The 13,366-nt window shown below is 44.4% G+C and overlaps 1 protein-coding gene across 3 annotated transcripts in view; it reads left to right on the plus strand.

Moving 5' to 3' along the window:
* The window catches only part of LOC144685008 (protein kinase C-binding protein NELL1-like), an 814,339-nt gene that overhangs the window by 141,362 nt on the left and 659,611 nt on the right, over positions 1–13,366 (plus strand). For all 3 annotated transcript variants that reach the window (XM_078549518.1, XM_078549520.1, XM_078549521.1), the window contains 2 exons: positions 7,519–7,647; positions 11,143–11,245. In XM_078549518.1, the coding sequence (XP_078405644.1) occupies positions 7,519–7,647; positions 11,143–11,245 (232 nt within the window). The remainder of the gene's footprint in view (positions 1–7,518; positions 7,648–11,142; positions 11,246–13,366) is intronic.

Raw genomic sequence — 13,366 nt, forward strand, 5'->3', positions numbered from 1 at the left:
ACAACTCATTTTTCAGTGCGGAGAACGATTTCAGCAGAATGAAACTTGTGTTTTAATGGTGACTTTTTGATCCTTTCCCGAATCGAAATCAGGATGCAGGTGAATCTTAATCAAATCTCTTAAAGCAAATGGAATTTTCTGGCAAAGAAAATTCAATATTAAACTGAAATGGTGACCTTTTTTCGCGATTTTCTTCTAAGAGGTGAAATTCCATCTATTGTACATTCACAACGAGGAGAGGTTCCTGGTAAAGAGTAACCACATTGTTGCGTACAGCATACGTCACTATCAAGTGGGCAGTGGTCAGATAAGGGGAAATTGAGCTAAAAAAATGTTGTGGCCGATTTTAAACCACAAAGGTGAGTGTTGGGTTTGCGCCACCCAGAGATCTGTCCTAACATCCTCAAGGCCAGACCCGAATCATATTGAGGCCCAGCCTTGTTACCATTTGATCAGCCAGCTGCAAAGTGAATGAGCTTTCACAGGCACCTTGTCAATAGGCGTCAGCAGCCACCCGCCATATTTAAATAAATAATCAAGGGTCAATTAGGTTTGTTATCAAGCCTAATTGACTCTGATAATACACTGCTCATCCATAAAATGCTTTGCATTGGCACCTGGGTGGGAGCAGACAGCCCGTTTTCCTCACTTACAGGTTTAAAGGGCGGGAAGGAAGGTGGAGGGGGGTTGCTCTTCGGGGGCTGCCCTTTGCCGATCATGGGGTGCCCCCCTCCGCCCTCGAAGATTGAACCTCCCTCCCTTTCTACCTGCCTCCTCCCTTAAACTCCGCCCCTCCACCCCAGCCCCTCTTCCCTAACCTCCCTAAACCCTCCCGGCCCAAGGCCCCGGATTTAGCTGCTCTGGGATTCCTTGAGCCTTGGTCTCCTTCTGCAGTCCTGGCAGCAGCCGTTGATGCCCAGTGAGGGGCGGGGAAGCCCCACTCGGTCCACGTTATTCCACCCCGCAGCCCTTTATGGCTGTGGGATGAGCCGCTGTGGAGGATATCGGCTCCACGCTGACTTTGTTTCTGGGGGTGCTTGCCATCCACCTCCCCCCTGCACCCTAATATTGTTAATCCCATGGAGCCTGCCCAAAATGTACATGAGTTATACTGAGGATAGTTTGTGTGATTGAGAAAAAAAAACATGAAAGAGCTAAATTCCAATGTTACCATGTTCTTATTTCGATTCACAACTCATTCCGAGCACACTCTCCAGAGAAACACACCTTGAACAGAACCTGCAGGTGGATACAGGTGAGGGAGGTAACTGGGGGGGGGCAAGTAAAATTGTGTGAGATATGGGAGCATAATCTAACTCTCTAGGGGCAGAATTTTTCCCTCGTTGGGCGGGCGCGCACCTGACTCCCAACGGGAGTAAAATAGCGCGCGTTGACGTCGGGCGAGTGTCCCGACGTCATGGTGCGCTCGCGCGATATTTCGGTCGGCGGGCGCGCCGACAATTAAGAGGGCTGTTACGCTCATTAATGAATGAATTAAATCGAATGTTTCCTTGCCCGTCCAACCTTACGGCTGGCGGGCAGGCGAATAGGCCAAGCAGCCTTTGAAATTTTGGAAAGCCCCATCCATGGGCGGGATGAGGTTTCGACCAGTGATTTTTTAAAAAAAAAGTTTTAAAACTCAGTTTTAACTTTCCTTATTTTTCAGTCCTTTATTTTTAATGTTAATTTTCTTCAGCTCCCTGAGGCAGCTCAGTGCCCTTCAGGGAGCTTTCACTGAGCGCGCCCGCGTGCATGTGCTGACTTCTGCGCTCGCCCTCCTCTCCCCCACCCCCTCCCCAACCCAAGCAGCGCTGAGCGCTTCAGCGCGCGTCACATGCTGACTGGCCGTTAATTGGCCCGCCAGGGTGAAACTGCGGGCGGGACTCGATCGCGGGCGGCGACCGGTTTTGCAGCTGTTCCTGGCCCTGCCCGCCAAACCTGCCTGACGAGGTAAAAATCCTGCCCTAGGGAATGACTTTAAGGCTCCAGTCTAATTGTGGGGTTGAGATGATTAGAAACTGTTCACGCAGAGCCTTTTCCATTAATGATTTCTTCAGCGCTGCATAGTAATCAGGTGAATTAAAATGCAGTACAAGATGTGTCACAATTTTGGTTATAAACCTGATCCTTGAATTGAAAAATGCACATTTACATATTGGAGCAAATCCACAGAAGTGGAGCTGATATTTTTAGCATTACACACTGTTCCTTTTAATACCTTTCTGAGTACCGGGAAAGAAAAATTCTAAATGTTGTTTTCAACACCGACTTACATAGTGCCCTCAAGTAAAAAAATGTTCCAAGTTTCTTGGTATTGTTGTAAGAGATAAATGGATGTGAGCCAAAGGGGGAGATGTTAGGAGGATCGATCAAAAACTTGGTTGAAGGTTTTCCCAGGGAATCATAAAGGAGATGAGAGGAGATGGAAGGGTTTATGGAAGAATGTTTGGCGTGTGGTTGAAAGCAGGCCTGCCAATAGCAGAGCAATGGGAGGGGTGCAGCACAAGAGGCCAGAAACTGAGAAACAGAGAGATTATGTAAGGCGGTTAACAATGGAGATAGTTACAGAGAAATGAAGGAATGAATACTTGGAAGGATTTTGCCTTTTATGCAGTGTTATAGTTTGGAGGACCTGGGAGCGAATGTTGGTCAGGGGCTGGTTGGGAAGCAAGATTTGGTGCAGGATGGGATATGGACAGCAGAACCTTGGGGATGATCTGAAGTTTCTGGAGAATGGAGAATGGAACATTGGCCAGGAGAGCATTGGGCATTGCCATTTAAATTTGGCTCCCACTCCTCTGGGAGGCTAGCCTTCTTGTGCCTGAAAGAAGGCAAGACAGACAATTCACTATGGCTGGGGAGGGGGCTTTTCAGAACAGGATAACGATTCAGAGACTTGGGGAGAAGGAGGGGAAAGAAAGCATTTTTATTTTTGTTTTTATGTTTTCAAAAAAAAAAGACAGTGGATGATAAATTGGTTTCAACTTTGGTAATAATTACATTCTTGCTTAAAAATAATATCAAACTCTGAAATGAAGAATATTAATAATGATACAGTCATGGTGTTGCCAATGTTGTAAAGCAGAATGCAACAGATATGAAGGGTTAAACTTTCCTGTCAACTCTGCTTGTCCCTGAACATATCAGATACAGGCCTTCTAAGCAGGAATTTCCATTGGTTTTCATCTTTTTAATGAACAAATTGCACACAGGGAGGACCAATTTATTTTGTGATTAATCTTAAGAGGTGTTTCAAACTGCATGCAACACTCATCCTATTTCACATTCCACTCGGAAAGCGCCACATGGTGATTGGGTTGATGTTTTGAGCTCTAATATGTGGATCAGGTTTTCTGAAAATGTAAAAACTTGGGAGAAATATTTTTTCTGGTATTTTTCTGCGATTGCCCAAAGCAGAATTAGAAAATTACTAAGTCCTCCTGACCACTTCTCTTTTTTTATTAACATTGGAGGGACCCTGTATAGGAAACTAAGAGGTATAATTCCATTTTGGAGTTATTCCCATCCAGAATGCTCCAGCTTTATCCAGAGTTTTCTTTTTGTATTTTATGTGCAGTCTGGTTCTCATTCTCATCGCCTTCAATTGAGAGGCGTGTGAAGTGGGCTACCAGTTTCCACCCTCCATTGTGTTTTCCTGCCTCATCACAGAGAGGTTTAAATAACTTGGTTGCCCTCACGTGAATCTTACAGTGCAAAAGGAAGCCATTCGGCCCGTTGTGTCTGTGCCAGCTCTTTGAAGGAGCTGCCCATTATGTCTCACTCTCCTGCTCTTTCCCCGTACAGGGTTACCATAGATACATTACGAAATGTCTGCAGATAAAATGTGGGGAGTAGGTTTCCACCATTAATTGTCCATTGGTTCAGGGTATGGGCTTTTATAGCAATGTCGACAAATGCACAAGCTTAACACTAAACTGTCTTGCATCTTTCCTCCTTTACCAGATACCTTTGCGCGTATTTAGCATTCCAGAAACATTCAATTTTAATAAACACATTCACATTAAAGACTTTTATTCAGAACCTTAAATCAAACCTTAACAAGGATCCCTCCACAATTTCAGATATTGATATTTGCTGGTTGTGATGGTCCTTCTCTCTGATAAACGATGTAAAAATAAATTCAGCTGCTAGCTGTTTAAAATGGATAACAAAATAATAAGACGACAGGAAACCAAATTTCAAAGTACAGAGTATCTTTTGCACATACGTTACCTGCTGCATATGCCAAGTAACTTCTGAACATAATAGTCTCGTAAATTGAACCACTCTGCACCTGCGATTGATTCTCCTATGATGAGAGCTGCGTAAATTGGAGTTTAGAAGAATGAGAGGCCATCTCATTGAAACATTCAAGATTTTGAGGGGGCTTGATCGGGTAGACGCTGGGAGATTGTTTTCACTGGTCGGGGAATCTAAAACACGGGGGCACAGTCTCAGGATAAGGGACCGATCATTTAGGACTGAGATGAGGAGAAATTACTTCACACAAAGGTTTGCGGAATTCTCTACCCCAGAGGGTTGTGCATGCTCCATCATCAAATATATTTTAAGGCTGGGATTCGCTCGGGATCAAGGGATATGGGGAGCAGGCAGAAAAGTGGAGTTGAAGCCCAAGATCAGCCTTGACCATATTGAACAGCAGAGCAGGCTTGACAGGCCAAATGGTCTACTCCTGCTCCTATTTCTTGTGTTCTTTGCCGCACCATAAAACCTTCTAATTGGCCTGAAATGTTGGACTGAAATTTGCCACCGGCTGGTGTGGGGATCAATTCCGGGTCAGGAACCTGAAGGAGCAAGTAGCAGGACATTAGCCAGTTAAGAAACCACCTCTGGGACTGCTGTCACACCCACAGTTCATGGGAGGGTCAGCCAGCGTGGTCAAAGGGAGGGGCGACTGGCAGCCCACTAAGGCTGGTGAGTGCGGCGGTGAACGGAGAGGGAGAGGACGCGCAGGATGGAGGCGTGCGATGAATGCTGGAACCAGCAGACAAATCCTAATCAAAAACAGAATTACCTGGAAAAACTCAGCAAGTCTGGCAGCATCGGCGGAGAAGAAATCAGTTAACGTTTCGAGCCTTCATGGCCCTTCGGCAGAACTGGAGCATAGTTAGAAGAAGGGAGAAATATAAATTGGTTTAAGGTGGGTGGGGGGGTGGAGAGACACATTGAGGGTGTGGTGTGGTGATTGTGGAGATGAGCAGATAATCAAAAGATGTCACAGACAAAAGGGTCAAAGAGGTGTTGAAGGTGGTGGTGTTTGTCTGAGAAAAGTGCTAATTAAGAATGGAAGACAGGATATTCAAAGTACAGCTCTAGTGGGGGTGGGGTGGAAAGACTAAAGGTGTTAGTTTTAGATTTAAAAATAATGGAAATAGGTGGGGAAAGAAGAATCTATATAAATTATTGAAGAGCTGTACTTTGAATATCCTGTCTTCCATTCTTAATTAGCACTTTTCTCAGACAAATACCACCACCTTCAACACCTCTTTGACCCTTTTGTCTGTGACATCTTTTGATTATCTGCTCATCTCCACAATCACCACACCACACCCTCAATGTGTCTCTCCCCCCCCCCCACCCACCTTAAACCAATTTATATTTCTCCCTTCTTCTAACTATGCTCCAGTTCTGCCGAAGGGCCATGAAGGCTCGAAACGTTAACTGATTTCTTCTCCGCCGATGCTGCCAGACTTGCTGAGTTTTTCCAGGTAATTCTGTTTTTGTTTTGGATTTCCAGCATCTGCAGTAGCTTTTAGCTTTTTGTTTTTGACAAATCCTAATGCCTAGAGCTACCTGTCTGCAGGGGAAACACCCCCACTTGAAAGCATTTGCCTGCCGAATGAATGAAACCTGTATGCTTATTTAGGGTAACAGTGCATACTCCTTTCATAGCGCACCAACCTCCCGCTGCACTCTCGCCTCCTGTTAAACGGTGAGCTGCAGACAGAGCGGAGTCCCATGCGTATCCAGCTATTGCCTGAGGAAAATGCCAATTAATTGGTGCTAAAATGGCCTTAGTCGGCTTAATGACAGACTTGCTGGAGAAGACAGTTTATCGCCTGACTTGCTCTATCAAATCTCTCATAATTTTTAGTCCCTCAATTAGGTTTCCCCTTAACCATCACTGCTGTATTACCATTCTACACAACAAGCCATGTTGCAACACACATCCCCATTTTAAGCAGAACTATCCTAAAAACAAAACAGATGATAGAAAATCTGCACTTGTTCCTGCAGCACTGATGAGCTTTACCATTCAACATCCTTTGAATTTATGTTTCTGCATTTGATAATTCTAGCTTACCCACAAGTTTTGTAAGAGACCTCGCGAGGTAAAGTGTGAGTCCTATTCATAACTTAAGTTCTATGGTGAACAACAAACTTGTTGAGGATTTACTGGAAGCACTGACCCAATTTGGATGCCTGTAGAAATGTTCTAAATGTGAGTCCTGCCAAACTACTTCAATGCCATTTTGCGCACAAATAATGGAAAGAGGACAAGTATTGGAGGCTACCATCTGTTGACTTTGCAGGACCAATTTTAACATGAGTTATCCTGCTAAATTAACAGTGTCCAATCCAAATATAGCCTCCTGTTGTGTGACTGGTCTTATTTGTGTCTGTTTGAGGCTGTACAGCTTTCCAAAAAATCACCCAGCAAAACCTGTCAGGTTTGTCGGTGCCCTCATGGGTGGGGGGGGGGGGGGGGGGCGTCTAGAAGAGTCCCTCATTATCCTGCCCTCACTCACCTTAGGCCTGGGGTCTCACGATGATCCTGGGCTGCTGGTAGGTGCATTGCTGTCAGCAGCCACTGCTCCTACTGGCATGACGGCAGTGAAGGCCTGCCAGTCTCTAATTGGCTGCCAGCCTCTGATTGGATGGGACTTCTCCCTTTGGGGACCTCAATCATGGGGCAGGCCCGTTGGTGGCTACTTAAGTGCCTGAATGGCATTTGATTCCATCGGACTTCCCCAGAGAACTGATGGGGATATTCCCCGCCGGCTCTCCAACCGGTGAGCGAGACCCCAGTTGGCCCAACAAAATCTTGACCGAGGGAAGACTTCTACACTCAAAGAGCGGTAGAAGTTTGGAATTCTCTTTTGCAAATGACAATTGATGGTAGATCACTTATAAATTTTAAAATGTGAAATTGACAGATTTTTGTTATCCAATGTTAATAGATATGGGCCATGGAATTTGGTTGCAGACCAGCCATAACATCATTGATCACAGGCCCGAGGAGTTAAATGGCTTACTCCTGCGCCTACGTTCCTAATGTGGAACTCACTAGCACGAGCAATGGTTGAGGCCAGTAGCATTAATACGTTCTTACACAAAGAAAGAAAAGAATAGAAGTTTGTTCCTATCTGGTGAGATGAAGTAGGGTGTGTGCATTTTGAACGCTGCCTCAGACATGTTGGGCTCAATGACTCTTTCTTTTGTGCTGTTGATTCCATGAAATGCTACCTAATTTCACTGTGAACCTTTCTGTTGTAGTTAAACTATGCAGAGGCCAGGCTGAATGAACTGGAGAGCTGTTACTGTGAGAAGACTTGTCAAGTGAACAGAAAAGTGTATCGCAGCATGGAATCGTGGGTTGAAAAGTGCAAAAACTGCACCTGCAAGGTTCGTGGTTCATGGAGAGATTGCTGTCAAAATGTCTGGAGCTTGGTAGGGCTTTAAAGTGTGTGAGGTCTTAATTGCCTTTTTCTTTCTCTTTGCGAAGGATGAACAGAATTAACCATGTGAAATGCAGTATTGGGGACGGGAGGGAGCAGGAAGGGATTTTAACTAAGAGCAGGTTTCTGGTGGGAACCCACACCAGTGTGCTAATTTCCTGTCCATAAGTTTTTTTCATTTGTTCACAGGACGTGGATAAACCAGCATTTATTGCCCATTCCTAATTGTCCTTGAGAAGCTGGTGGTGAGCTAGCTTCTTGAACCACTGCAGTCCTTGTATTGTAGGTGCACCCACAGTGCTGTTAGGAAGGGAGTTCCAGGATTTTGACCCAGCCACAGTGAACAAAGGGCGGTAGGAGCCTTTGGCCATTTTAATCGGGGCTTCATTACTCCCCTAGAACTGGATAAGGGTGTGGAGCAGCTGCAGACTGCTACAGTTATGGGCGAAGACAGGCCTGGCTGTGGCTTCCAGGTGTTGGTGGTGGTTTCAGGAGGGTCTCGTAAGAGGGTCAGTGAGAGGAAGGAGTTCAAGGCCGGGCGAGTGCAGCTTCCCTTGCTCTGGCCACATGAGCACCACTGTTCCTCTTAGGCTCACAATGCAAAGTTTCTGACTGACATATTGCACCTCTTAGTCCTTCCTGATGACTTCCAGCCTACTTTCACTCAGATAGGTTGCTGCGTCTTCCCCACTCAGATTAAATCTTAAATGGACCCCCGCTTTCAAATGCTTTATTTTCCTGTATGTGAGGAAAAATAATTTTGTTAGGAAATGTTGACCATGATATTAAGGACCCACCAATTTGAAGTGAAGGCAGCTGCTCCATAACAAAAACAGAATTACCTGGAAAAACTCAGCAGGTCTGGCAGCGTCGGTGGAGAAGAAAAGAGTCGACGTTTCGAGTCCTCACGACCCTTCAACAGAACAGTTCTGTTGAAGGGTCGTGAGGACTCGAAACGTCGACTCTTTTCTTCTCCACCGATGCTGCCAGACCTGCTGAGTTTTTCCAGGTAATTCTGTTTTTGTTTTGGATTTCCAGCATCCGCAGTAGTTTTTTGTTTTTATAGCAGCTGCTCCATCGTTGTTCAGTCCTGGGTCGGGTAATAGGTGTCAGTCTCAGAAAATGGCAACTTACTGGACCATCAAAGTCTGATGATACAGAATGGTGCGACACATATGGCACCAGTCCACTAGCGTTAGTGAAGGTTAATACTGATGTGCAAAGACACTGGTGGAGGATAATAACCTGTGTAGATTTAAATTAAGTAAACAGAGGAGGATAAATATTTATCAGTGATAACTTTACCCAGTCCTTTAATGATATAAGTAGCTGCAGTTACCGTTTCCTCCAATATCATTGAAAAGAAAATAGCTGTTGTTTATATTTCCCACATGCCGTTAATAAAAGGTTGGTTCAGTCCTGCCACCTGGACATGAGCCAGAACTAATCATATGAGTAGCCATTTTGACTTTATGGATCCAAAAAATGACAGGCAAGTCACTTCAACAGAATAGTGATTCTCCTCTGATCGAGAACCACTGAAACTCGATAAATGTGTAGTTGCATTTAGGTTGCTGTTCTCTGCTTGGTCAGTGTAGCTTGAGGATCATGCTTCATCCTAGTTGCATTTCCATTTATATGCCAGTCCCATCTGCTTTCTTTTCCTTGGACACTTTGCTTCCTGGCTCCATTTTCATTAGCTATGGCATTGCACTGCTGTGCTCTGGTAATGCTTCAGCTTCACTGTCCCCTCCACCCGTACGTATCTCTGAAGTTATTGTGACACTCAGCGCTGTTTGATTGTGCATGTCCCTTGTTCTAGATGTGAAATGTAGTTGTCGTTTGAGTGGTACAGATGTTTGCACTGAATGCCCACTTTCCCCCTTTGTTCCTACTTTTCCGTTGGCCAGATACAGCACATCTCTCTGATCTGGTTTCATATCAACATGATGCACAGAATGAAATCTGATGCCTGATCTCATGCCAGAGGGAACTTTTGATCTTTCCACTTGCCTCCTGGCACCAAAAGAGACCAGTTTGATAATTTGAAATCAGACTGCACTGGCATCTAATATTAAGGTTGATTGCAGTCAAATTATGTAAATTGTGCAGTACTGCCAAAACTACAGAACCTGAACCAGGCACAGTACTAGAGAAAAAACAAATCCAAGATTCTAACTGTATATAATGTTTTAACCTCTACATTACATAAACCAGGGTCACGAAATGCAAGAATTGCAGTAAGTACAAGCATTGAACACCAGGAAACATGCACCCAAAACCCAACTGTCTATAAAACCTGTCTAATCTGTAAATTTTTGGATTATGTTTACATTTTAATAGATTTCGTAAAACTACTTAAATGAGCCACATGGTTGTGATAATTTGCCTAAAATGTTTAGAACATAATTATGGGATTAGTTCTTGAACAACAGTAGTAGATATGTAGATATGGGATTGGATCTTACGGGGTGGGTTGGGGAGGGCAGATGCACTGACCGATTGGGAAAAAAAGCCTGTCCTGCAGCAATTACACGCTGCAGGCTGCAACAACAAGGAAAGTGTGGGACTTCAGTCCCTCACTGGGAAGAAGCCCCGCCCTTTTGGGCTGCTGGCCAATCAGAGTAGCCGGCAGCTCTTGCAGCCCCAGCAGTGCCAGAGCTCAGTAGTGGGCATTGCTGGGACTGCAAGCAAGCCCAGGATGTAGACCCCATTGGATCCTGGACTCAGGTAAGACAAGGGTATAGGGCAGGGAGGGATCGGGCACGTTAGGGAGGGGGTGAATGGGCGTGTGGGTTTTGCAGTGCAGGTGGGGAGGAAGGAAGGGGGTTACTCTCTTCAAGGTGTGCCCCCCAGGGATGCAAAGGGCACCCCCCCCCCCCAAAAGATAGTACCCTCCCCATTCCTTCCCACCCTTTTAAAAACTTTTTTGAAAAATAGGTTGCCAACTGCCTGCCCGTGCCAGCCCTGTTATGTTGTGGGCAGCATAATATTGGGGTCAATTGCTTTGTAAACATGCTCAATTAACCCTTAATTATTCACTTCAATGGGCACCCTGCTCAAGTTCCAATTGTTCATTAACATGGAGAGTCAGCAAACCACCCGACTATTTTGGCGGTATGGTGGGTGGGAATAGAAAGAGAAGCTAATATCACAACTGAAGTCAATCCTTTCCTTATTCATTGCCCCTCCACGCATTTACAGTCCGAGTTGTTGGATAGATTGGGGACAGGAACCCAGACTTAATTTTCCAGATGTTTTGAGGTTAATTGTAGAGGTTCCTATCACTTCCCTAGCATAGATCAACTAAGTCAGCACACAAGGTTGAGAGAACTTGAGTCCTTTGGGTCTGTAATGCTCAGTTGCTTGTTGGATAAACTCATATTGAGCCATTAAGAAGTAAAAGTTGATTCCTGATCGTTGTCTTTTCTCTTTAATTCAGAATGGAGCCATTGAGTGCAGGCGCGTTACATGTCCTCCTCTAAACTGCCCACCAGATTTTCGGCCAGTGTACAGAGTGGGCAAATGCTGCAAAGAATGTCGACGTAAGTAAGGAAGCTGATAGCACCTTGGTCATTTTGCGGTGTTTCACACTTGCTTTACCAATTAGGCACAATTCTTTCGTTTTTACACTAACTATGTTGCAGGTTGTAAAAGAGACACAAATAATAAAGCTACCATATAAAAAAAGGGTCATACGTTCGAGGACTAGTTATCACTTGAAGCCTCCATTTTGTAAATGTGAAGATTGTGGGCAAGATGCTAAGAAGTGCAAATGCTTTCTGACTATTTCTTTTGATTCTGCTTTGTGTTTTGCTTTCTCTACTATTCCTTACCTTCAATGGATTGCAAGCTTGTCATCGTGCCACACAACGACAAGATTGTTGTTAAGACCTTGTATTTTTGGAAGTAAATTTTAGCCACTAAATATGCTTCCTGCATAACTACCAACTTATGACTATTTTGATTGCACCTGCTGTTGTATTTTGGATATTACATTGCTTTACAGATGATATTGGGCATATATATCACTTAAGTAACAAATATAGAGAGGCTGAGGGGGCACAGCCTACATGATTGTCAGAAATATTTGAAATTAAACAGCTTTTGGTAACTATTGGTAACTGGGAATGTTGATGCTGTGGAATTGAACAGATGGTTAACTCAGGACGAATTTGTGAAGGATTCCAAGAACAAATGGGGGAAGGTTATTTTATTTGGGTGACATTTGGGAAATTAAAGTAGTTGAGCTCGCATCCTGGGGAGCTTTGTATTTCAGTGGGTAGATGTGTTCGAGAAAGGGCCCAAGGCAACATAACTGCAGACTCGCAGGTTAAAATGAGCAGGATAGCTCTTCATTTCTTGCTGTAAGTAAAAAAAAAAATACCGCAAACATAAATCTGGTGCTGATAGTGTCGTCAACCAGCCCAACAGAAAATGCACACATTTGTGAAGCACTCTGACCTCGTGTGTGCCAGCTCCCTGACTTGGTGCATCAAGAGAGCTTTTAAGAGGCAGATGGATTCTTGTAGACTTGGGGTGGAGCTTTACGCTCTGTCGTGGCAGGGGCGGGACTGTAAAATGTGAGCAATCCGTTCGAAAGCCCATTGACTTCGGCGGGACTGGGAAATCCTGCCAGCGGGAGGGGCTGTTAGATTTCACCCTAGTCCCTGCATCTGACCTGATTCGGGAGTAGAAGTAGCTGAACTGCTGGATGATAGTGACCATGGTACCGTGATTTGGCCAATAAAAATGCTCCAAATTGGATCAACGGTCAATTTAGAGGGAGATTAGAGAAACCAAAGTAAATGAAGCTTGTGGCTAAAAGGGAGAGGACAGTTGGGTTGAGCATCAAGCTGTATGGAATCAGATCAAAAATAAGATACTGAAACAGAATTAGGAAAGGGCACAGCAGCAGATGCAAAAGAGAATGCCAAAAAAAAAAAATATTCCAGTACTACACATCAAAAGATAGTCAGGAAAGAAGTTCAAAACCTTTAGGGAAATATCTTGTTGAACAGGATGTTAAATAACAACTGCTTGGATGATTTCTTTCTAATCTGGGAGAAAGCTAACAATATGCTATCCAGTATCAAAAGCATGTTATTTGTTTTCCAGGCTTTTGATGTTAGTGAAGCAGAGATGGGCTGAAGGGAGCGAAAATCAATGAATTCCTCTGGATAGTTGAGGTGTAGATGCAATTAAGAAGAAGCTATATAAGTACATGAGGAAGAAATGGATAGAAGGATTCACTGATAGGGTGAGATGAAGTAGAGTAGGAGAAGGCTGGTGTGGAACATACACATCACTGTGGACCTGTTGGGCTGAACAACCAGTTTCTTTGCTGTTAATTTCTTGTATATTAACTATAGTTCGGGGTATTTCACGAAACAAGGGATGCAATTTGTGAAACGGTAGCTGTTATTTTCAAGGAGTTGGTGAAGGCCAGGCAAGGATCCAACAGACTGGAAATGAACAAATTTGTTCCCATATCGAAAAAAGGTGACAAAGCCTCAACCTATTAACTGCAGACAGCCTGACTTAAGTAGTCAGGAAGGTTAGAGAGGGTGGGGGTCCGTGTCGGGGGGAAGCAGCGAGAAGAGTCACATGACATATTGGACCTGGAGTGCCAAAAGCTCTTTGATAAAATACCTCATGGGAGATTA

The sequence above is a fragment of the Cetorhinus maximus genome, chromosome 9 (assembly GCF_964194155.1).
Source record: "Cetorhinus maximus chromosome 9, sCetMax3.hap1.1, whole genome shotgun sequence".
In the NCBI taxonomy this organism is placed as follows: domain Eukaryota; kingdom Metazoa; phylum Chordata; class Chondrichthyes; order Lamniformes; family Cetorhinidae; genus Cetorhinus; species Cetorhinus maximus.